This window comes from Phyllobates terribilis, unplaced genomic scaffold (genome assembly GCF_046119375.1).
Source record: "Phyllobates terribilis strain yellow unplaced genomic scaffold, ASM4611937v1 Scaffold_4__5_contigs__length_816908805, whole genome shotgun sequence".
Lineage (NCBI taxonomy): Eukaryota > Metazoa > Chordata > Amphibia > Anura > Dendrobatidae > Phyllobates > Phyllobates terribilis.
In genome coordinates, this window is record NW_027362764.1 from 641963986 (window position 1) to 641990580 (window position 26595).

Below are 26595 nucleotides of genomic sequence, written 5' to 3' on the forward strand. Positions count from 1 at the left end.
AATCGCCGCCTCTGTGCTAAATTACCATATTCTCCCCCTCCCCTGCACATCACAGGGCCCTGTGACGTGCCCTGCTCTACCTCTGCTCCCCCGCATGCGCAAAGCGCCGCTCCCATTGAGCGCACTTTGTTTCCTTCCGGCCCAGTTTGGCTGCGTACTGCCTGCAGAGCGGAAGTCTGAGTGACTCACCGTCACTTGCGCAATGCAAACGGCGCCGGAGGGAAACAAAGCGTGCTCTAGGAGGGGAGGTGGAGCAGGGCAGAAACAGGGCGCTGTGACATACAGGGGAGGGGGAGAATATGGTAATTTAGCAAAGAGGCGGCGATTTAGGGGAATAGCAAGCAGAGAGCGGTTTGCTTGGCGCTCCCCGGACGCCAAGCCTCTGGAAAACAGACTTTATAAAACCAGATTTCTCTGCAATCAAACCTCTGCTATGGGCCATACAGGTATGTATAGATTAACTTTTCTATCACCTGTATGCCCATAGTAGAGGTCTGATATCGCCCAGGGGGTTGACAGATTCCCTTTAAGCCCTGGGGTAGCGCATCTCTATGGTATATGCTACTCACCCCTACTTGCTTGTCAGCTATGGTGCAGACATTTTTCTGCTGCTAAATGTCTTCTCCCCTATGCCTGTGCATATATCATTTGCGGGAAAGCTGCTCTTCTTATGTTCTCTGCAAGATGACAATGAGAAGGTGGAACAGCTAATGGTGCCGATCCAACATTGCACTATGTCCCAACCGTATCACATGGACAAAGCGCAAAACCATCGCTCATAAAGGGAAGCACATTACACTTCATCATCTGTGTCATGCATTGCTTTACCTGGGGCCTATCTCCCATATTATACAATGGCTCTGATGCCTCCAGCAGTTAAAGGGAGAGGGCTCAATCTACCATCTTTCATAAAAAAATAAGTTGGAGGCTAAATAGTTTTTTTTTTAAAACTATGAACACATTTTTGCAAATAAAAAACACAAACCTGAGCAAAGATCATCAGTTTTCGGGACGGTTAACATTTCCATTTACTCTGTTATATGCAGAAATCCCAATACAGTGTTAAGAGTCGTACAATGGCGCCTTGGACCTACTGACTTATTTTTCCTATGAAATGTAACTAATCTGTGAAGGAGGCTCATAGTTCGTAAATTTTATGCAAAGAAAATGTTGCAAAGAAGTGCGCCCTTTGTGCTTAATCACTATTTTTTGCACAGTGTAGATTTATTACAACTGCAGCAAATAAGAAGGGCAGAATGAAGCTCTCAATTTTCCACAAAGAAACAACAACCAGACTGGTCGATATGCGCAGTTTCTCCACCATAGGGATGCTCCTTGATAGAAAAGTAAAAAATGGTGTCCAAGGGAGGTGTCCCTGTCTGTCAATTACAGCCAATTCCCATCATGAACTACTGACAATGTAAAACTGGTTAGAGTGGTCAGCACAGAATTCCTGCCGGGGGACATTTATCTTTCCTTTTGCGTTAAACTTTTTGTGCATATTGTGACTTCTATTTACTGTAAAGGCCTGAACCAAATCTATCAATAAGATACGCCAGTCATTGACTACTTTAATACTTATGCCAAAACGTAAAAGTGATGAGGAATGGGGCGCTGTTAACCATTTGCTGTCAAGTATGACATATTTATGATGTAATTTCTACATTAAAGTTGCAAAAAAAGTCACATATTCTGGACAGGTCACAACTGACTTAAATAAAGTATGGAACAAATACATTTATGTTGCAACTATTTTTATTGTGTAAAACGGTTGCATTTTGTTACTTTCATACATTTGACACATTGGTCTGCAGCTCTTTTGTAAAAATGGGAATTGTACTAATTAACCCCTTCATGACCGCGCTATTTTCCTTTTCTTCCCCTCCCACGTAATTTTTTTATTTTTCCATCCACATAGCCATATGAGGTCTTGTTTTTTTGCAGGACAAGTTATTTTTGAAATTTTTTATCATGTGATGTACCGGAAAGGGGAAAACAAAAATTCCAAGTGCGTTAAAATTGCAAAAAAAAGGTGCAATTCTACAATAGTTTTTTATTTTTATTTACCCTGTTCACTATATGGTAAAACTGACCGGGCAATAGGATTCTCCAGGTTGGTTACTATTAAGCAGATACCAAACATGTACAGTACAGACCAAAAGTTTGGACACACCTCATTTAAAGATTTTTCTGTATTTTCATGACTATGAAAATTGTACATTCACACTGAAGGCATCAAAACTATGAATTAACCCATGTGGAATTATATACTTAACAAAAAAGTGTGAAACAACTGAAAATAAGTCTTATATTCTAGGTTCTTCAAAGTAGCCACATTTTGCTTTGATGACTGCTTTGCACACTCTTGGCATTCTCTTGATGAGCTTCAAGAGGTAGTCACCGGAAATGGTCTTCCAACAATCTTGAAGGAGTTCCCAGAGATGCTTAGCACTTGTTGGCCCTTTTGCCTTCACTCTGCGGTCCAGCTCACCCCAAACCATCTCGATTGGGTTCAGGTCTGGTGACTGTGGAGGCCAGGTCATCTGGCATAGCACCCCATCACTCTCCCCCTTGGTCAAATAGCCCTTACACAGCCTGGAGGTGTGTTTGGGGTCATTGTCCTGTTGAAAAATAAATGATGGTCCAACTAAATGCAAACCGGATGGAATAGCTTGCCGCTGCAAGATGCTGTGGTAGCCATGCTGGTTCAGTATGCCTTCAATTTTGAATGAATCCCCAACAGTGTCACCAGCAAAGCACCCCCACACCATCGCACCTCCTCTTCCATGCTTCACGGTGGGAACCAGGCATGTAGAGTCCATCCGTTCACCTTTTCTGCGTCGCACAAAGACACGGTGGTTGGGCCCAAAGATCTCAAATTTGGACTCATCAGACCAAAGCACAGATTTCCACTGGTCTAATGTCCATTCCTTGTGTTCTTTAGCCCAAACAAGTCTCTTCTGCTTGTTGCCTGTCCTTAGCAGTGGTTTCCTAGCAGCTATTTTACCATGAAGGCCTGCTGCACAAAGTCTCCTCTTAACAGTTGTTGAAGAGATGTGTCTGCTGCTAGAACTCTGTGTGGCATTGACCTGGTCTCTAATCTGAGCTGCTGTTAACCTGCGATTTCTGAGGCTGGTGACTTGGATAAACTTATCCTCAGAAGCAGAGGTGACTCTTGGTCTTCCTTTCCTGGGGTGGTCCTCATGTAAGCCAGTTTCTTTGTAGCACTTGATGGTTTTTGCAACTGCACTTGGGGACACTTTCAAAGTTTGCCCAATTTTTTGGACTGACTGACCTTCATTTCTTAAAGTAATGATGGCCACTCGTTTTTCTTTACTTAGCTGCTTTTTTCTTGCCATAATACAAATGCTAAGTCTATTCAGTAGGACTATCAGCTCTGTATCCACCAGACTTCTGCACAACACAACTGATTGTCCCAACCCCATTTATAAGGCAAGAAATCCCACTTGTTAAACCTGACAGGGCACACCTGGGAAGTGAAAACCATTTCTGGTGACTACCTCTTGAAGCTCATCAAGAGAATGCCAAGAGTGTGCAAAGCAGTCATCAAAGCAAAAGGTGGCTACTTTGAAGAACCCAGAATATAAGACATATTTTCAGTTGTTTCACACTTTTTTGCTAAGTATATAATTCCACATGTGTTAATTCATAGTTTTGATGCCTTCAGTGTGAATGTACAATTTTCATAGTCATGAAAATACAGAAAAATCTTTAAATGAGGTGTGTCCAAACTTTTGGTGTGTTCTGTATACATTTTTTTTATTTAAGTGAAAAAAAAATCAGAAATTTGTAAAAAAAAATAAATTGTTGCTTGTGTCGCCATTTTCAGAGACCGGTAACACTTTCAATTTTTGGGATCTGGGGCCAGGTGAGGGCTTATTGTTTGCGCCTTGAGCTGACGTTCTTACTGATACCATTTTGGGGTAGATACGATGTTTTGATCGCCTCTTATTGCATTGTTGCGGAGGACAAAAAAAAATTATTTGGGCATTTGTATTTTTTCGTTACACCATTTACCGATCGGATTACTTTATATTTTCATCTGACTTTTACAAACACAGCGATTCCAAATATGTGTAATTTTTTTATTGCTTAATTTTTATGGGGCAAAAGAGGGACTGATTTGAACTTTTGTGTTTTTTTTTTAATTTCACGTTTCACTGCATTTAATAGTCCTCTTAGGGGACTTGAAGCGACAGTCATCACTGGTACTATACATAGCACTGCTATGCATAGCTGAAATCACGGTTTCCTATGAACGCCAGCTACAGGCTGACTTTCACAGTAGAATCGTCATGATGAGGACAGAGGTCTTCAGCATACTCCTGGCTGCCCTGGCGACCCATCGGTGGCTCGGAGGTCTTCAGCATACTTCGGGCTGCCCTGGCGACCCATTGGTGGCATGGAGGTCTTCAGCATACTCCTGGCTGCCCTGGCGACCCATAGGTGGCACGGAGGTCTTCAGCATACTTCGGGCTGCCCTGGCGACCTATTGGTGGCACGGAGGTCTTCAGCATACTCCTGGCTGCCCTGGCGACCCATTGGTGGCACGGAGGTCTTCAGCATATTCCTGGTTGCCCTGGCGACCCATTGGTGGCACGGAGGTCTTCAGCATATTCCGGGCTGCTCTGGCGACCCATCGGTGGCACGGAGGTCTTCAGTATACTCCTGGCTGCCCTGGCGATCCAGCGGTGGCTCGGAGGTCTTCAGCATACTCCGGGCTGCCCTGGCGACCCATCGGTGGCACGGAGGTCTTCAGCATACTCCTGGCTGCCCTGACGACCCATCGGTGGCTCGGAGGTCTTCAGCATACTCCGGGCTGCCCTGGCGACCTATCGGTGGCACGGAGGTCTTCAGCATATTCCTGGCTGCCCTGGCGGTCCATCGGTGGCTCGGAGGTCTTCAGCATACTCCGGGCTGCCCTGGCGACCTATCAGTGGCATGGAGGTCTTCAGCATACTCCCGGCTGCCCTGGCGACCCATCGGTGTCCCACGATCATGTCCAAGGTGCGCCGATGGATGCATGGAATGACGTGAAACCCTGCAGGCGCGTGTTAACAGGTTTAACATGTTAAAAGGCATGGGCAGAGCTCCGTTCCACCTGCAACTGTTAGAGGTAGATGATGGCTGAATAATCCAGCATCATCTGCAGGGGCGCTGTGTGACTGCTCTGTGCTGGCACAGATTGGCGGGGGGCACAACAGGTAGTTAGCGATGTTCTTCGTCCCATGGGGAAAACTATCAACCTCCTGGATAACCCCTTTAAAATGTAAAAATCCACACTTTGCGTAAAATTTCAGGATTGATGCGAGATGCCAGCAACTATGGTCTTCTGCTCTAATCCAACACTGGAAAGTGTACTACGTGCTTAAAAGTTGTGCTGGCGTCATTTGTGCCAAATTTGTGTTTAAACTACTGGACAGCCCCTTCTTAATAGATTCACAGCAGAGAAAAGAAAATTACTTCATTCTTAGCTCCCAGATTGGTGCCAATCCTATGATGTCAGCGATTTGTCTCCCACTGGTCACATGACATTGCGCCATGTGACAGCTGCAGCCAATCAGTGTCTGCATCTTTTCGTTATTTGTTCAGAGCGGAAGTCTGCTTGGATGGAATAGTCAAAGCCGCAGCTGATTGGCTGCAGAGGTCACATGATATAAGAAAGTCACATGACTGCCGGGATCCAGTTTTGTTCTGTGCAGTGGAGATGTAATAAATGTGGAGCGGTGCAGTTGTAGTGAGGGCATAAAGGGTCAGTGCAGGTCACGGCGTTCTGGAGAAATGTGACCGCTAAGTTTCTTCACAATGATTCTCCAGGAGAGAGGCGGCATCTGAAGGTTCAGCTATGGCAGGTGGCTGAGACCCCACCCCGCTGCGGCCCCCAGTGAGTGCAGGTGTCAGCGGGAACACTGGGGTGCAAACTCATGCGGCCATTCACCCATACAGAGGAGCGTGGCTGCAGAGTGTGAGTGCTTTCCGGATGCAGCCTCAGCTCACATGCAGCCTCCTGATTATTATTGCGCTGTAATACCAGGTAAAGCCCGCCGACATGAGTGGCACTGTTTCTGGGGAAAAACACGACCTATTTATCTAATCTTGCCATCCCCAAGCAGGACAGAATAGGGTGCAAGCAGAGGTGGTCTCCCAAAAAGGCGCATCAACTGACAGGGCAAAGTTTATGGGGCACGGATTAAAGGGGCACTAGTAATAGGGGCACTGGTTTTAAGGTATTTGGTTATAGGGGCACTGGTAGTAGGGATACAGGTTATAAAGGCACTGGTTACAGGGGCATTACTTATAGGAGCACAGGTCATAGGTGCACTTGTTATAAGGACACTGGTTATAAGGTATTTGGTTATAGGGACACTGATTAAAGGAGCATTGCTTATAGGGGCACTTATTATAAGTGCACTGGTTATAGGGGCGCTGGTTATAGTGATTTATTATAGGGGAACTTGTTATAGGGGCACTGGTTATAGAGTGACTTATAAGGGCACTTGTTATAAGGGCACTGGTTATAAAGTGACTTATTATAGGGTCACTTGTTACAAGGGCACTGGTAATAGGGGCACTGGTTATAGAGTGACTTATAGAGGCACTTGTTACAAGGGCATTGGTTATAGAGTGACTTATTATAGGGGCACTTATAAGTGCAATAGGGGCACTTGTTATAAAGTGACATTATAGGGGCACTTGTTATAAGTGCACTGGCTATAGGGGCACTGGTTATAGAGTGACTTATTATAGGGGCACTTGTTATAAGGGCATTGATTATAGAGTGACTTATTATAGGGGCACTTATAAGTGCAATAGGGGCACTGGTTATAGAGTGACTTATTATAGGGGCACTGGTTATAGAGTGACTTATAGGGGCACTGGTTATAGAGTGACTTATAGGGGCACTGGTTATAGTGATTTATTATAGGGGAACTTGTTATAGGGGCACTGGTTATAGAGTGACTTATAAGGGCACTTGTTATAAGGGCACTGGTTATAAAGTGACTTATTATAGGGTCACTTGTTACAAGGGCACTGGTAATAGGGGCACTGGTCATAGAGTGACTTATAGAGGCACTTGTTACAAGGGCATTGGTTATAGAGTGACTTATTATAGGGGCACTTATAAGTGCAATAGGGGCACTGGTTATAGAATGACATTATAGGGGCACTTGTTATAAGTGCACTGGTTATAGGTGCACTGGTTATAGAGTGACTTATTATAGGGGCACTTGTTATAAGGGCATTGGTTATAGAGTGACTTATTATAGGGGCACTTATAAGTGCAATAGGGGCACTGGTTATAGAGTGACTTATTATAGGGGCACTGGTTATAGAGTGACTTATAGGGGCACTGGTTATAGAGTGACTTATAGGGGCACTGGTTATAGAGTGACTTATATGGGCACTTGTTATAAGTGCACTCATTATAGGGACACTGGTTATAGAGGGACTGAATATAGAGGGATTGGTTATAGAGGGACTGGTTATAGGGGCAGTGGTTATAGAGGGACTAGTTATAGAGGGACTGGTTATAGGGGCACTGGTTATAGAGGGACTGGTTATAGGGGCAGTGGTTATAGAGGGACTAGTTATAGGGGCACTGGTTATAGAGGGACTTATTATAAGGGCACTTGTTATAAGTGCACTGGTTATAGGAGGATTGGTTATAGGGGCACAGGTTATAGGGGCACTTGTTATAGAGGGATTGTTATAGGGCACTGCTTATATGGGCATTGGTTATAGGGGGGTTGGTTATAGGGGCACTGGTTATAGAGGGACTGGTTATAGGGGGACTAGTTATAAGGGCAGTGGTTATAGAGGGACTAGTTATAGGGGCCCTGGTTATAGAGGGACTAGTTATAGGGGCACTGGTTATAGAGGGACTTATTATAAGGGCACTGGTTATAGGGGGATTGGTTATAGGGGTACTTGCTATAGGGGGATTGTTATAGGGGCACTGGTTATAGAGGGACTGGTTATAGGGGCACTGGTTATAGTGGGACTGGTTATAGGGGCACTGGTTATAGAGGGACTGGTTATAGGGGGATTGGTTATAGGGGCAGTGGTTATAGAGGGACTAGTTATAGGGGCAGTGGTTATAGAGGGACTAGTTATAGGGGCACTAGTTATAGAGGGACTGGTTATAGAGGGACTGGTTATAGGGGCACTGGTTATAGTGGGACTGGTTATAGTGGGACTGGTTATAGGGGCACTGGTTATAGTGGGACTGGTTATAGTGGGACTGGTTATAGTGGGACTGGTTATAGGGGCACTGGTTATAGTGGGACTGGTTATAGGGACGCCTCTTCTAGCGATTATTCAGTGGCCGAGGCTTATATATAGTGGCAGACACATCTGCTCTCCGTCCTCGCCGTGTAGCTTCTGATCCCGGGGTCAGGCTTCCGAGCTGCTGCACTCTCCTCTCCAGCACCATGTGACTTCACTTGTCACATGATGTTCTGACGTCAGAAGGGGAAGTGCAGGTCCGTATAGGAATCCAGGATGGCGCTATCGTTTCTGCCCCGTATAGAGCACTTGTCCTCCCGGGTGATCCGTGTGCTGGGCTGTAACCCGGGGCCCATGACCTTACAGGGCACCAACACATATCTGGTGGGCACCGGCCGGAGGTCAGTATGTGTCGGCGTTACACGGCTGTGGTGGGAGCATATCGCCTCCAGTGGTCGTCTGTAGTAAGGCAAGCGGCTCCTAACCCTGTGAACTATAACCGGAGTGACGGGCAGTGCTGGGACTTGTAGTGCTGTCCGTACTGCCAGCCCGGTGCACCCTGCTGATAGGGACATGTGCAGATTGGCTTCAGCCCAGGAGAGGAGTCACATTTGGATAGGTTCTCACACTGTCCCACCAGTACCTGTGATATCAGTGGTGCACGTCTGACACCTACTGGAAGCAAAATGCCTTGCAGAAAACAAGGATTTTTATGTGTCAAAGGTTTGCAAATACCCTTTATAGATAGACATCTAATTTCACAACACCAGGACACATTATAAAAATGGCGCCCTTTATTGTCTTGTATTTTGACCTATTGTTACAGCTGTTAACCTAATAAGTTAATAAATGAATAAAACGATGTGAGATCCCATACCCCCATTTTTTATAATCAGCCAAGGTAAAGCTGACAGCTGCGGGCTGATATTAACAGGGAAGGTGCCTTTCTCAGCCTAATAATACCAGCCCTATGCCACCCTAGAATTGGCACATCACATGAGATACTCTAAGTCTGGCGCTTTGCCCGTCCCGTCCAGGTAGCCCTGCTGTGTTGCCAATCGGGATAATGGTAGTTGGGGTTGATGTCCGCTGTGAATTGTCCAAAAACACAGTTGACAAATCTCTGTGGTTAGTAATAGAGAGGCGTCTATCAGACACCCCTATTAACCCAGCAGTAAAAAAAAAAAAAAAAAAAAAAACACAAAATTACTTTATTAAAAAAAAAAAAACCACTTGCCAACCGATTCCCTGGTTCACCACTTTATTAAAAAATATATATATCTATCCCACACAGGTCCGACGTAGTCCACAAATGAAAACCTGAAAAACATAAAAAGAGAGAAATAAGAATAAGAAACTATCCCTCGTTGACCAATTTATTATAAAAAAAAAAAAAAAAAAAAGTTCCCACGCAGGTCCGACATAGTCTAGCACTTTCCATGCTGTTCCCCAAATCTGTCGTCCAAGACCTATGGAGCCTTGTCCTGAGGCTCATCCAGCTCTGGTCTTTAGTAAACTTCAAATGGACAGCAATATTATTTTTTAGAGAGCAGTGGCTTTTTCCTTGCAATACTGCTATGCACACCATTGTTATTCAGCTTCCTCCTGATGATGGACTCATGGACATTAGCGAATAAAAGAGAGGCCTTTGGTTACTTAGACGTTACCTTGGGGTCCTTTGTGACCTCGTAGACTATTATACACCTTGCTCTTGGAATGATCTTTGTTGATCAACCACTCCTGGGGAGGGCAATAATGGTCTTGAATTTTTTCCATTTGTACATAATGGCCCGGATACACCAAAGGGTTTACGTCAGAAAACTGGCAACATTTTTGAGCAACATGGAGTTGCACCAACGGTTACTTTTCACACCAATTTCAGCAGCTCCGCCAAAATGGGCATAGCCTGGCAGGAGGCAGGACGTGTGAAATTCAACAATAATTTTTATGTTAGCAATGTTACTTCTGTCCATGACTGGAGTAACATTTCTGGCAAGATGCAAGGAGGTGCACGCAATGCTGAAGGGATGCCAAATTCATTAAATGGTTGTTTCCTCCAAATGAATTTGGCGCATCCTACTCCAAAACGCCCCTTCACTAAGATTGGTGGAGTACATGGTCTTCAGAGATGGTCTTGTAACCTTTTCCAGCCTGATGAGAGTCAACAGCTTTTCTTCTGAGGTCCTCAGACATATCATTATTTCTTGAGCTAAAAAAAGAGAATGAACATCACCTCCAAGAACATACGTTGATCTAATGCCTCTCGGCAAAAATATATAAAACTGAACATGAGGTTCTTAGTTTAACATTCTGATCAGACTGTATGAAGCCCACTGCCACGTCACAGCAAACCTCGTAGTGGGTCCTAACATTTCCTGCCTGAACGGGAGCGGAGCCGTGCGCCAACCACCGCCGCAGCGACAATGCACCAGCAGGGCGGGCGGCCTGGTGCCTCACAGCACCCATGCTGCAAGGCCGAGTCCCCATGATTCCAGGCCACACCGGCCCAAAAGCACAAAACCACAGCAACAATGGCCGACACACTGCACCAACACCACAAGAAAGGAGCATTGTGACTCACCTTCCTAAAGCTCTCAAGTGAGAGCAAAAATAGGCTAGACCCTCTTTGCAGTCTCCTGCTAATTAAAATTGCCTGTGCCAAATGGGAGGAGTGCACATCCGAAAAAAAAATATCATTATTTCTTGCCATGATGAACTTCTAAAAACTTGTTTTGTGAAGATCTGAGTTTGATATATCCCTGTTCTTAAAATAAAAACATGTCGCCCACTCACATCTGATTGTCGTCCCATTGATTGAAAACACCAGACTCCAATTTCATTTTCAAATTATCTGTTAATCCAAAAGGTTCACATACTTTTGCCACTCACAGACTTGTGCTATTGGATCATTTTCCACATTTAAAAAAATGACAGTCTAATATTTTTCACTCTTTTATTTTATTTGGTTTTCCTTATTTACTTTTAGGACTTATGTAAAAATCTGTAGTTTAACCCCTTTACGACCTATGACGTATAGGTATGTCATAGGTCGCCTCCCCCTTTTCGGTGCGGGCTTTGGCACTGAGCCCACATGACAGCTGATTTCATCAGCTGACATGGGTCCCTAACAGCTGTGGGTGGAATCACGATCCATCTGTGGCTGTTAACATGTCAAATGCTGCTGTCAATCTCTGACATTTAACATGACCGATCCGGAAGCGCCTCCCTAGCTCCGCCCATCGGCGCGCCCGTGACATGATCGTGGGGCACCGATGGGTTGGCATGACATCCCCGGATCTGCAGAGGATCCCTGTGGTTGTCATAGCTGATCTGCTATGAACGCCGCCCAGAGGTCAGCAGATGAGCATTTTTGTTACACATAGCAGGGCTGAAGCCCTTCTATGTGTAGACAGGAGATCAGATGATCGTAGCTTTTAGCCTTCCATGGAGACTATTGAAGCCTGTGAAAAGTAAAAAAAAATGAATAAAAAAATATAAAAGTTCAAATCACCCCCCTTTTGCTCCATTCAAATTAAAATAAAATCAGAAATACACATATTTGGTATCGCTGCTTTCAGAATCGCCCGATCTATCAGTATATAAAAATAATGAATACGATCGGTAAACGGCGTGATGAGAAAAAAAATCAAAACGCCAGAATTAATTTTTTTTGGTCCCCGTAACATTGCAATAACAGGTGATCAAAACATTGTATCTACACCAAAATCGTATCAATAAAAACGTCAGCTCATCGCGCAAATAATAAGCCCTCACCCGGCCCCAGATCCTGAAAAATGGAGACGCTACGGGTCTCGGAAAATGGCGCCTTTTTTTTGTTTTTTTTTACAAACTTTGGATTTTTTTTCACCACTTAAATAAAAAAGAACCTATACAAGTTTGGTGTCTACGAACTCGTAATGACCTGGAGAATCATAATAGCCGGTGAGTTTTAGCATTTAGTGAACGTGGTAAAAAAAAAAAAAAACACAATTGTGGATTTGCACTTTTTTTGCAATTTCACCGCACTTGAATTTTTTTTTTCCGTTTTCTAGTACACAATATGGTAAAATCAATGGTGCCTTTCAAAAGTATAACTCGTCCAGCAAAAAATAAGCCCTCACATGGCCATATTGGGAAGAAGGGGAGCGAAAAACGCAAAAACCCAAGGTGGTGAAGGGGTTAAGTGGAACTTTATGCAGAAATATGGACAATTCTGAAGGTTTCACAAACTTTCAAGCACTAGTGATTACAGCTTCTACTATTTCCTATAAAATGGACATTTCATTGCTGCTTATTTGGCGAAATAAAAGATTTGCTGTTACTGTGATTTATCCATTTAGGAGGATTCTCATTGACACAGGGGAGCCAGCAGTCCCAGAATATATCAGCACTCTGAGGCAAGTCCTCCAGGACTCCAGCACTGCCATCCAAGAAATCCTCATCACTCACTGGCACCACGACCACTCCGGGGGCATAAGCGACATATGCAGAGATATCATGAATGGTGGGCTATCGTCCTGTTGTGTGAGATCTGGAAGGTTTTATTACTGATAGCAGTAATGCACACGCATTGTATATTCTCACAGACCCATTGTAACTTTGGGAAGATTTGTGGAAATAATGGGAAAGCCTTAAAGGGATTGTCCAGACATATAGTGTTGATGCCCTACTATCAATATTCTATTTGTGGAGGTCCGACACCCAGCACCCCCATTGTTATCTGTTATTAGTGCTGGCAGCGGCCGGTAGAAACACTGAACAGTTCAGCTCCTTTTTTAAAGGGGTTTTCTGGGACTTTGTTTATTTTTTTCTCTGAAGTCAAGATCTTACAGGCAGGTAGTCCCTAACTGCCTGCCTGTTCTGCCCCGGCGCTGATCGCTGACGGCTCAGAGCGGTCATGGACCTCTTCTGCCACCAGTTCTACCTCACGTCACCAGAGCAGCTCATCCTCTTCCGGGCTGCTCTGTCGAGCGCCGACGTCATGCTGATTGACAGCTGGCTCTCCGCAGTTGGGCATCAGGGAGCCGGCTGTCAATCAGTTTGACATTGCAGAGACCGGAGACCGTCACATCACCGGAAGACGCAGAATTGCCGGCTGGAGCAGACCATGACTGATCTGAGCCAGCAGAGAGATTGGCACCGGACAGAAGTAGCAAGTAACTGTAAGATCTTAGCCCCATAGCAAAAAATAAAGAAAATTAGCTATGGAAAAGGGTCACTGCAAAAATGTTGCATCATATGTAGCATACAATATAATTTTATCTCCCTGGTGAGTCCATACGTCTGTCCAGTGTTTATAGCTGACAGACAAGCACATAGCTGCGTTTTTGGTTAACTACTTAGTGGTTTTATATTAACAAATTCATTATTCCTTACAAATTTTGCACCTTCCTAATATCCTTTATGTATTAATTCAAGATCTCTGCTTGCTGTCAGTGGATTGAAACATTCATGATTTACGTTCAGGAACTGCAACCAATTCTAAAAAAAAAAAAAATGTTCCACGTATATGTGCATCACTGGTGTAGACACCGACCGCAAGCAGAGAAAGTGAAAATAGTCAGGGATTCACATACACCATACAGAACATTCATTATAGACGGATCAGGTTTATTTACTGAAAATGACAAGGTTGGTGAACACTTTCAAAACATTGGATTGTCTTCCTTGCTGTAGATTCAGACTTCAGCGTCAGTAAACTTCCTCGGATCCCACATCAAGAAGAGGTGATTGGGGCAGGAGAGCAAAAGTACAAATATCTTAAAGATGGAGATGTGATAAGAACAGAGGGAGCCACCCTGAAGTAAGTACACCCATTGCCGGACCGCACAAACAGAAACCCCAGGAAGCAGATCAGGTCACGCATAGATCACAAAGCATCGCTGCCTGCTGCAGTAACCATATAATGTCCGTGCATGGCTAGATATGGAAGCAGGGAGATGACCAGAAATTTCAATATTATGTATGTGTATATATATGCAAGGAAGGGGTTAAATATCATTTTTTTTTTACAGATATATGTCTAAATAAAATGATTATGCAGATTCATTTCTTAGTATATTTTTATAGGCATTGAAACCATTTTTCTGACAGAGCTCCTGATTCATTGCATAGAATATAACATACTTGCTCTTAGCAGTCACCACTAGAGGGAGCTTAGGAGCTTACTGCATGCTCTTTACACATTGAGAACAATAAGCTCTCAGGCTCCCTCTGGTGGTAGATATGGGTAGTCATTTTTTTTAAATCTACTTGTATCCAAGGGGTTGGGAGCTTTGTAGTAGGAAAACTGAGCCACACTGCTATAAAGCTATATTAAGAAATTAGCACAGTACACAATTTTGAACCAGAAATTGACAAAGTTGAACACTCAGTGCAGATTCACGTTGACCTGAATAAGGTAAAATAATTATCCACCATACAATTATTCAGCTTGTTATGATGATTGGACGATGAGCCGGGCAGGCTACGGAGGATAATGATCATTGAGCGGAAGCAGTATAGCTCCTGTTGCCTTGTTCATAGTGGTTTTGGCTCTGTGTAAAGCCATGTCCTTCCCCACCGCTGTAAACTTGCAGGATGAGAAGAATATAGAGCCAGGTAACATTGAGCAAATAAACGTACTAGTGTGTTTTATGTCACATCTGCAAACACATGAGCTGCTTCCAAATTCAGTGTCGCTCAGTAATCCTGGCTCCTAAGCTTCACTGAAAACCATCGCACCACACTTCTGCTCCGGAAGATCCCAGTGTAATCCTGTAAGCTAGATCTGTATATCGGCACCAACAAAGGCCATTCACTTTTCCACAAATACTAATGCTTCCATTCTGTATTGTGCTCAGAGTCCTGTTCACACCCGGACATACAGACGATCACATGGCTCTGGTTTTACTGGAAGAAAATGCCATTTTCTCTGGGGACTGCATACTTGGAGAAGGAACAGCGGTGTTTGAAGAGTTGTATGATTACATGAAGTCTTTGGAAAAGCTGCTAGATGTGAAGGCTGACAAAATTTACCCAGGTTAGTACCTTATTGTGTAATTAGTCACCAGTGGGTCTATAAGTTCTCTGTGTGTCCCAGGTAGTCGGCTACTTCTAACAATCTTCAGGCTGGCTGTAAGGCTGGGATCCCGCGGATCGGCTGAACTCTCATTTGGCAGACCGGTATTGTCCCCAGACTCTCATAGACATTCGCTTTAAAGCACAAGCGTGAGTCCGCACAAAATGAATGCTAAAACCACGCACAGGTGCTTAGTGCATCCTTGGCCAAATATGTTAGTGCACTCTCACCAACTACTTCTCTACTTATCTATTCCTGCCTGTCTTTTCCCTGATTGACAGCAAAGGCTTTATAGGACTCAGAGAAGGATGGAGAATGATGGAAAACAAGTAGGGGAGGTGCAATGAACTGTTTGGCCACACCAAGGGTGCACCAAGCACCTGTGTTTAGTTGAACAGTCCTTCTGTGCTGATAGGGTAAAGGGAAATAACCTGCTGCCAGACACCTCTATCACTGACACATATTCTGTGGAGACAATTGATCAGGCATGGTATCATCCTAATTATTCTTTACCCCCTACGTCTGTTGCAGTGGTCGAGACACTTCCACATACATGAGATATTTGGCTGTAACCACCAGTGGGTTGGTTGACTTTCCTCTAATGTGTATGGGCACCTTAAAATTGTTTTTCACGTTAATTAAAAAGCTGCACACAGCCAGCAATACTCCTAAAATAATAATCTACTTGCTCATTTCATCCTCACTGTTTTAGCACAGTGTTCCTGATCATCCAGTGATATATGGAATTACTACATATTCCTCATGATTGCTGCAGTCAATCATTGGCCTCAGCGGTTTATGGCACAGCTGAGGCAAATGATTGGTTGCAGCTTTTTTATTAATTTGAAAAACTTCTTTATGACAGCTGACTGCAGCCGGAGCCTCTTCACTTGCCCTGTGTGGTATGTAGGACGCAAAGATCAGTAAATCCCTCAGCTGTTTACCAACTAAAAATGGAACAATTTGGTCAAATTTATTTCCTGCTTACTTTTAGCAGTAATTTCTAGATTTCGTGGTTGAGGTTATTATTTTTTTTTTTTTGTTAGCAAATGAAAATTCATTAGAAACTCAACCACGGTCTCCAGTGCTGACATTTTGTTGTTGCTACATATTCCTATCTACTGTATATTCTCCATACAGTGTGTACATACACATTTGTAAGTAATAGATTAGCAGGCATCCTTATAAATTGATTTGACACCTGAGAATGTTAGATTGTATACATAGGAAAGTGAAGCTTTATCTAAACCATTAACAAAATTTCCATTCAATTCCTGGGTCTCTGCTTATTCCATTTGTTTTTCAAGGTTCCCTGCTTATACCCTCTGGAGGTCTTTAAAGGTGTTTTCCAAGAATGTAATAAAATGGTCCCTGTTACCAAATTCAAACTGCAGCCCTTCTTAGTCATGTGTCAGAATGAACTGTAGTCTGAAAAAACACAGCTTCTGAGACCTGTGTCTCAACTGTCAGAGGAACTGTAGTGTAAGCACACATGCAGGTGAGCTCCGGGAGTATGGGTGTGACAAGAGAAGAAATAAATGTTCTCCTTGCCTTACTGAACACAAATGATTTTTTTCCGGTAGCTTACTGGTACGTGTGCTTACAATACAGCTCCTCTGTCCGCTGAGACTCCAGTCTCAGCTGTGTTTCTTCTGACTGCTGATCCAAGGGATAACGTTTCTCCTTGTGGAGAGTGACATGTCAAGCCTGGCATGCCATGGTGAGGAGACTTTTAAACCTTGCAGTGCTCTTCTGGGAAATGTAAATATGCAAACTGTCTTTTCAGAGAGGAAGAGGACTAGAACTCTAGTGCCACCTATTGGAAGTCGCAATCTTTAAAGTCAATATTGACCCTTTAACGAGCCTTGCCACATGACTTAGGATAAAAGCCAAAACCAGAATCTCAATTTGCAGACACTGTATTTCGGGATGCTGCCCCTCGTCAGTGCAAAGTGTGAGATCTGGTTTGGCTGGGTGAGAGGATTGCTACGTCCAATAGGTGGCGCTAGAGTTCTAGTCCTCTTCCTCTCTGAAGAGACAATTTGCATATTCTGACTGCTGCAACCCATCCTGATATGAAAAGAGGACAGGCTTCCGCTTGAATTAGATGACAGGGCCACTTTATCACATCTTTGGAAAACCCCTTTAATTCCATCCATCGTTTCTTGCTCAGTTTTTTCAATGAGAAATTACCAGAGATCATTTATACCTTTTACTTTTTTACTTACAGGTCATGGCCCAGTTGTTCAAGGTGCAATAGCCAAAATTCAGGAGTATATTTTACATAGACAAGCTCGGGAACAGCAAATTCTTCAAACATTACAAGAGAATTCTGGAAAATCTCTGACTGCCATGGAACTAGTTAAAATTGTGTACAAGGTAAATGACTGCACCCCTGCTAATTCCTGGAGCTCCTCATTTGCAAAAGAGGTGACAGTTCAGGTGAAAACCATCGTTCACGCTAGTTGTAATGGGTTGAGCATCCAGAATTGCTTGTTCAGCATGCATGAACTCGTTTAGGTGAGCGACAAAATTCTCCTTCATCTTCTGAAGGTTGTGTATTTAAATGGAGATCGCTCGGAAATAATAAAAAGGAGGCGTGGAATGATCCCTATTCAACCATGTCTTTCATGATGCTCGTCCTGTATAACACTTGTCTGACATTGCTCTTTGGTCGTGAGCTACTATCACTTCAGTTATCGCCTAAACCATTATCTGCTCGTGTAAATGAACCCTTACAGCCACACACAGGACTGGGTTGAGCGCCTAGAAAGATTTTTTTTGTCTATATTTTTCCCTTTCATTGTAATATAAGTCAAAATCACGTCAAAGAAAAGGAAATTATTAAAGGGAATCTGTCAGCAGGTTTTTGCTACCTCATCAGAGAGCAGCATAATGTAGGAAAAGAGACCCTGAATCCAACGATGTATCACTTGGATTTCTGGGAGCAACCGTTCTCATATAGTTTTTAGATTTAGCAATACAGCAGAGCTGAGAAAGCTAGCCCCGCCCACACCACAGCTAACCCCGCCCACACCAGCCTCTGTATGTACAATGTCTATAGACAATGAGCTGCTTATCACAGAAGGGGGCGGAGTCAGACTACCAGGCACAGGCTGCTGTGTCCCACCAATGATAAACTCCTGGTGCTTAAACAATCACTGCAAGCAAACAAAACCACAGAGCTTGATAAGAGTGGCATCGCTGAAATCTATGTTATAACCCCTACAGCATGCTGTCTTCAGATTACATAGGAAAAACCTGCTGACAGATTCCCTTTAAGGGAGGAATTGCTGGGACATTATTTTATTGTTTGTGCATTTTCTGTGTTTAGTGTGCCCATAATCTAATTTTCATGGACAACTTTAAACTTCCACACGATTCCCTCCCTGCGCTACTGCTGCTTGTGAGTGCTCAGAGGGCTCTCATGATGACATTTTTTTCCTGACATTTGCAAATGAAAAAAATATTGATTTGGTGCAGGTATACCCACTATCTGCACTGTATAATAGGACACCTTGTAGATGCCCTAAAATAAAGGCTCTGTGTGGGGCTACAGCCTGCAGTTGTCTCTCTCCTAAACTCTCTGGGTATATTGCAGCTGTGTGTAGGAAGATCTGTCTGGGAATCGGCATAGCGAGAACACACAGCTCTCAGGTGCCTGGGGAAAACTGTAGTGTGATTTTACAGAAAGTTTTATCATCTCAGTATAACCACTAGGGGGCCCAATTGGCAGAGAAGTGTTTCCAAGCATAATATAAGAGCTGCAGGCTGCACTGAAAAATGTGTTGTCTTATGGAACGTATTAAAGAATAATGTAGAGTCTTTCTCTAATGTATGCCATGTGTATAAATGTTTTAGTCAGTGTGTCATTTCTGACCATAGTGATTCCTTCTTCCTTTTGATGTAGTTCCCTTATTATAGAATTAATTTCTTTTGATGTCTCTGACTTTGCAGAGGTAAGAGTCTCATCACATTGCACTAGCTGTAAATCCTATCTAATAGCAGCAGTGATAGCTCAGTGATATAGAACAGCTGTCCTCTACTCACAAAGCAGAGTCTCAGTTAATCCTATGTGATGCAGCTTCAGTTTTTTTCCTCTGCCTCCTGCTTGCTTGTGATAGGTTTTACCCTCTCAGCTCTTACAAGCAGGAGGCAGGGAGATAGGCTGAAGCTACATAACATAGGATACACTGGAAATTCCGCGCAATGATGGTGTAAGCAGACCGTGTGAGTCAGGCAAAGTGCTCTACAGCTAATTGTTGAAGAGACTTGCAGTACCTACTGTACAACTGATCTCTTATATAAAGTAGGAGGAACGGCATACAAAGAAACGGAGAGGGCAGAGCCTGACAAGGAGGGTGGGAGTCTGAGCTGCCGGGAGAGATTTGATAGGTGATGAATTAATCCTGTAGCTCAGGGTTCCCCAACTCCAGTCCTCAAGGCCCACCAACAGGTCATGTTTTCAGGATTTCCTTAGTATTGCACAGGTGATAATTCCATCATCAGCACAGGCAATAGTTGCATCACCTGTGCAATACTAAGGAAATCCTGAAAACATGACCTGTTGGTGGGCCTTGAGGACTGGAGTTGGGGAACCCTGCTGTAGCTAATCGAAGTCAGAGACTGACTTCATGTCCGCACAGGAGAGCATGTGCTGGACTGGCTGCCTGACAAGAGATCGCATGTCACAGGTCTCCATGATGAAAGAGTTCATAGTCCATGGATGCAATTAATCTGGTATGCAGCACATAACACTTGTAGAATATTATTGATGAGTTACCATTATCTGTGCAATGTGCTGGAGAGCCACATTAACCACGAAGATGTTATTATGAAGCAGGTTCTATACAAAATGGATATGTTTTGTAACAGTTGTATTTTTTATTGGGCCTTAATGTTTGTTCTCAAAATCTTGTTGTTCCTACAGGATACCCCTGAGTACTTGCATGAAGCTGCAGAATTCAACCTAACTCATCATTTACACAAACTAAAGAAAGAAGGAAAAATAAGTAGGTTTTATAATCTTAAGTCTGGTCTTTGATTTGACTGCGCCGACTACTAAATGCTCAACATTGTAGTTTTCTTGTGGACTTCAGCGGCCTGTGCCACATTCATATCACCCTCAGCTTTCACATGCCACATTATCATTCACTCGTGGATACAGTATGTTTATGTTTTTGGTCCCTTGCAGTGTTTGGCATAGATCAACAATAGAATTTTTTCTGATGAAGAAAATGTTAACATTTTATTCAGAACATAGAACATTTCTATTTAAAGTCTCTTGTGGTGTTTGTAAAATCGTGGCATGGGTGTCATCAATATCAGATCGGTGCTGGTCCGACAGCCGGCATCCTCACTGATAATCTGCTATTACTTCCAGCTGTACGCAGTATACAGAGCTGAAATGCCATAGCTGCGCGCTGCAGAGCCCCGCAGCGTGTAAGGAGCTGCGCGCTGCAGAGCCCCGCAGCGTGTAAGGAGCTGCGCGCTGCAGAGCCCCGCAGCGTGTAAGGAGCTGCGCGCTGCAGAGCCCCGCAGCGTGTAAGGAGCTGCGCGCTGCAGAGCCCCGCAGCGTGTAAGGAGCTGCGCGCTGCAGAGCCCCGCAGCGTGTAAGGAGCTGCGCGCTGCAGAGCCCCGCAGCGTGTAAGGAGCTGCGCGCTGCAGAGCCCCGCAGCGTGTAAGGAGCTGCGCGCTGCAGAGCCCCGCAGCGTGTAAGGAGCTGCGCGCTGCAGAGCCCCGCAGCGTGTAAGGAGCTGCGCGCTGCAGAGCCCCGCAGCTTGTAAGGAGCTGCGCGCTGCAGAGCCCCGCAGCGTGTAAGGAGCTGCGCGCTGCAGAGCCCCGCAGCGTGTAAGGAGCTGCGCGCTGCAGAGCCCCGCAGCGTGTAAGGAGCTGCGCGCTGCAGAGCCCCGCAGCGTGTAAGGAGCTGCGCGCTGCAGAGCCCCGCAGCGTGTAAGGAGCTGTGTGCTGTACTGTTCTGCTCTGTATGCGGTGTATACCCACCTGCCCCTGGAGATAACAGGTGATCATGGGGGTACAGATATCGGACGATCACAGATCTTACATTGATCATAGCGACCTTCAGTAGGTGGCACTACAACGATTTTTCCCTCTTAGGGAGAACTAGTTTGCAATACATTCTCAATGTAATGAGCTGTGTTTTTTTTTTTTTTTTTTACTAATATTTGTTCCATAAGTTGGGACCCTTCTTTTTACAGCTTTGTATTCTGCCTCCCCCCATCATAGCTGCTTTCTCGCAGTATTAATAAAGTTGCGACAGGTTAATCCCCCAGTTATAGCTATAGCACAATTATTCAGCTGTCTTCCATATTGCCTTGTAACTTCCTCACTAGTGTTCTCCTTGCAATCACACCTCTTAATTTTTTATCACATTTGTGTCTACTTAATAGTAATCCTTGATTCTTCCTATAGATTTAATTACTGGTATACTCCTTTTATTCCAGTACAAGAACCGTCACCAAGTATCAGATGGAAAAGTCACTTATAAGGAAGCAGCAAAGAGTCTGAATAAATCTACAAAATGCATCGCTGAATGGAAAATTTCTTTCAAACTAAAAAAGATTTAAGTGGTTTATTTGTATTTAACCTAATACCATATATAATACGTGACATTATAATGACTAATTATATTTTTAATAAAATAAGTAAAGAGGAAAAATGTAGGAATGATTTAAAGAGATGTCTGCTAAGGTCACTCCAGGCAAACTGAGCAGCTACACGAAGCTGCCCCTAAGGGCTCGTTCAGACGGGCATATTATATGGACGTGCAGATCAGCACACTGAGCTGCACAAGGAGGCTGTCACCTGTGCAATTTGCGGAGCGATTGGCACAAGTTTTAGTACAGCCGCCTGAGCCCTGATTGTCAAAGGTTAGAGGAAGACTTACAAGTGGGTCACTGGGTTGTCGCAAGTCTGTACAGATCCTTGAATGACAATTCTGCCTATTAACACAGTGATAAATCCCTACATTTTTCTCAACAAGTCAGATTTGCCATTCAGGACGTAAAGGTCCTATGCAGCTCTACAAAATTGATGGCCTGACTTTTAGAATAGCCCATCAATATTCAAACTTTAAGACTCTAATCTATCTCTACAAACGTAACTATTCAATAAACTACAAAGAAAGTACAAGCCTCTGTCAATTGTGGTGACTGGTATCTCTAAGGGTGCTTTCAGATTGCGTTTAGGGACACGTACTCTGGTCCAAACAGGGCTTAAGTCTGAACCCTCAGTAAACGGGATGCTGACTTAAGCACAGATGGGGACTGTAATGGTGTCAGCAGAGCGAATGTGCGCCCTGACGTGCATCATTTTCGCGAGTGTACACTTAGAGGAGGCGGACACTCCCAAAAATGATGCACGTCGGGCCGCGTATTTGCTCTGCCAACACTATTACAGTCTATGGCCCTGTCTGTGTGTAAGTCAGGATCCCGTTTTGTGGATGGTTCGGATGTATGCCCTGACGGGACTAGCGAACGTGCCCCTAAACGCAATGTGGAAGCACCCTAACTCTATGTTGCTACATTTGAAAAAAAATGCCTTCTCAGGAGTCAACAGGTTAAGTGCAGTGTGATAGGAATTTCTAAGACTTACCCTGCCTTTGGTTAAAAAAAAAAAAGCCCAAAAAAATTCAGTAGGATTCCCAGAAAAGCGGAATTTGCATTGGTAAAGAATATTATCACAGTACAGCCATCTATGCAGCTCTACACACCTGCAAGAATTTGCCACTTATTTTGTCAAAAAGTGGTAGCAGCAGCCACTGCTCCCATGTAATAAAGCTGTCAAACAGCTGCAATTCATGCACACGGGAGCGATTTAACCTTATCACCGAGCAGCTGTAAATACTCGGAGCTCGGCCCGAGCATACTCGGCGAAAGGGTTAATAGAACATACTCACTCAACACTAGTGCTTTCCTCCCTATCGACAGCAATGTGAGCTGCCCTCCCAGATACCTATAATGCCCCCCTCCTCTCCACACACACTGATCTTAATGATATTATTTAGTTAGTTGCCTGCTTAAAATCACAGCCTCTGCCAGAAGAGAGGCTAGAAGGAATACAAAGTGACTGTCTGCCTCGTTATAGTGAATGGCTCCATTACTTCCGAATCCTTTTCAGGACCTCAGATGGAAGCCTCAACAGGAGACAAACTTGTGGCAGCAATGTGATGTGAACCCAGTGTCACGTACAGTGTAGGAAAGACAAAGTACAACACGAAGGGAAGGGGGAAAAGGAGACCTCGTAGGCTGATCTGCTATCACCCTGTCTTCCCTATCGTCCCTATATTGGTTTCTCCCCAATCACCAATCAGGAACCTAAAACGTTGTATCTCCCTAGAGCTAGGCCCTGGCTAGGGAAGGGGGAGGGGGTGAGTGCTAGTCAGTCCCCACAAACAACTAAAGACCGGAAGGGGAGACAGACACGGGGAAAGTAACTTGGCTTGAGCCGTCTTCAGAGAGATTACACACATGGCCTATTAGCACCAAAGAGGAAGTAAGCAGACTGCAACAGCTCCAAGCCTTCACAAGGGGTCATGTGAATATCACTGGCACCTCCTTATAACAAACAGGAAGTATTTAAACACCCAGGCCTGGGTGTCAATTAGCCGGGGGGGGGGGGGGTAGCGGCTGGGTCCTAGAGTGAGACAGATCTAACAAGGTGTCTGTAATGCCAAACGAAGAGATGTCCTGCAACCAACTGCAGGGCGACTGACACATCTGACACACCCGTGACACCAAGCCTGGGTGCTTTTATTTTGCTGCCATCATGGTAAAGCAGCGTTTTCGGCATAATTTAAAAAAAGAAAGTAAACCAAAACAAACAAAATGCAAATTGTAGCTGCCTTTTTCATTAAAATATGTCTAAATATGACTGATTAAAAAAGAACACTGCCACAACCCGGCAGCTCGGACCTGCCTCTTGCTGAGCAGTTGGGTCCTTTACACACTGCTTGCTGACGGTTTTATTCACTTTATTTTTATTCAGTCATGTTTAGACAAATGTTTATGGTATAATTTAAAAAGGAGCAGTCGTAGGTACAATTTAAGTGGGTCCATCTTTTATGAGAACCTGGATATACTCCTTCTAGTATATCAACATACTGAATAGCTAGATTCTTCCTTTAAATGATCTCGAATACCAAAGCACTACGGTATACAGAGACCCCATGATGAAGATGGGGGCAGCACAGGTGCAAAATACCCATGAAACAAACAGGCCTTTAGAATTTCATAGTTTTCCTTTACGAATATCACACTACAAAACTTCCTCAATATTAAATAAAAAGGAAGAAAATCAACAACTGAGCCACCTTTTATCAAAAATCTGTAAAGCTGTTTTTTTTAGTCTTTTTACTGTATTTTTAACTGCATTTTCTAGCTTTGTTTTGTGTAGCCAGATGTAATAGTCTGTACTGCAACTACGCTAGTGTTACCGATTTCAAAGATAAAACCGAAGAAAATCTCAAATGGAGTCTAAAGTTGCATGTTTTTGGTTCCGTAATTGAAGTCTAGTGCTTCTTCAGATGGAACTACAGATGGAGTCACGAATGTGTGGCAAAAATGTGGTGTAAACCAGGCCCCATTCAACATTTGCATTTTTTTTTAAGTCACCTTTCTTTTTTTATCTTGTGGTATTCGCTAACATTGATTGCACCAAATTATCAAAATGCCAGATCATTAATTTTGTGTAAATTCAAAAATGTTCATTTTTTTTCCTGTCTTTAACCATTGTTTCAACTATTTGAGCAAAAAGTCACATCTTTTTTCAAAATGTCGCAAAATTTGTGGAAAAAATTACTGCCATACATAAAATCTGGAGTACGTTTGTGACAAATTTTCCAACTTGTTGTACAGTTGCAACTGATGAGTCGGGCGACATCATTTGTGAACCGCTCTCCCTAAACTACTCCCACAATAGTGAACAAAAAGGGCAAACACATAATAAATATACTTCAGAAAAGGCGCAAATGAAAAAATGCTAAAAACAGGCAAACGCAACAAAGGATCTGTCTCTCTGTGTTTGCTGCTGCACCTGTGTGGAAAACTTTTCGATTACACTCACACTAGCCTGTTTTGGAATTGGGATAGGTATTCTAGGGAAACGTAATAATAGCTTATGTTTCCAAGCTCTAATGTTTATCTAGGTAAAGGTTTGCATTTATACCTGTGATTATGTATGGTTCTGTAGGTCAACACCATTCACATGGATTTTTCAAAGAAAACTCTAATGGTAGACATTAAGGTAAATCAGGGTCACGTATGTTGAATTTTAACGTGACTGATGAATTATTCACATGGTAAGCAACTATTAGAGGGTTTTGGCCGCGACTTGTTCCTCTGTCCTATCTAACTTCATGGTAGAGTTTCAAAAAAATGGAGTCAGCCAGGCATTCGACAGACAACTATTATAGTGTTGGCATCTCTGCCTCCTGCCCGGCAGAGACGCCGCAACCCTTACAGCCGCGGCCCTGGTCCGGCATCCTCCGCTCGTCCCTCCTTCTCCCACGCCGTGTCTGCCAGGGGTGCGCGCACTGCGCGCAGATCCCCGGGCACTGTTCTCAGGGCATGCGCGTGCATGCTCTCTGTTTCTTAAAGGGGCCATGCGCGCCTTCCTAAAATGTCCCCAGCCAATGGCCGGAGGACATCTACTATGTAAGGCACCTCCTCCAAAATGGAGGTGCCTGTGCAATGTTGTAGTTTGTTTTTCTAACACTCTCTCCAGCCATCAGGTCCCAGTGCTTGCCCGCCAGCCTGTCCTATCAGCCGTGCCCGCCAGCCTGTCTACCGGCCGTGCCCGCCTGCCTATCAGCCGAGTCTATCCATCTTCCTGCACTACCTGCCTACCAGCCGTGCTCATCTGCCAGACCATCTGCTGTGCCTGTCCACTTCGCCTGCCAATCCCGTGGGAGTCGCCTACTCTCACACGAGGTCGGTCCCAGAGTGGCACCTGGTTCACCTTCCCGGTCCCTCCTTGGCTCACGGAGTCGACTAAGCCGCCGTGTAGCCAGGGTCAGTTCGGGTAGGCTCTTAGTTATGCCCCTCTGGTCCCTCCTTGTACTACGGCACAGTGGTCCCACCATCCAGATCCGTAACAACTATCTCGTGTAGGACTAGCGTAATACATAATTTTGGGAGCAGTCGTCGCATGTTTCTATGAATCCTTCACAACATTCATTTATATGTTTTCTATATTTACCTAATAAGTGGTTGTAATCGGATCACGACATTGAAATTATTTGCTTTCTAACATTACTCAAGGGTGACACT

The 26595-nt window shown here is 44.1% G+C and overlaps 1 protein-coding gene across 1 annotated transcript; it reads left to right on the forward strand.

Annotated features, from left to right (window-relative positions):
• The first annotated feature begins 8459 nt into the window (after positions 1-8459).
• Positions 8460-22363, forward strand: LACTB2 (lactamase beta 2). Its single transcript, XM_073679405.1, has 7 exons — positions 8460-8648; positions 12588-12751; positions 13924-14050; positions 15090-15268; positions 17538-17686; positions 20238-20319; positions 21772-22363. Exons 1-7 carry the CDS (start codon positions 8524-8526, stop codon positions 21813-21815), a joined length of 870 nt encoding a protein of 289 aa, XP_073535506.1. The 5' UTR covers positions 8460-8523; the 3' UTR covers positions 21816-22363.
• Positions 22364-26595: the final 4232 nt, after the last annotated feature.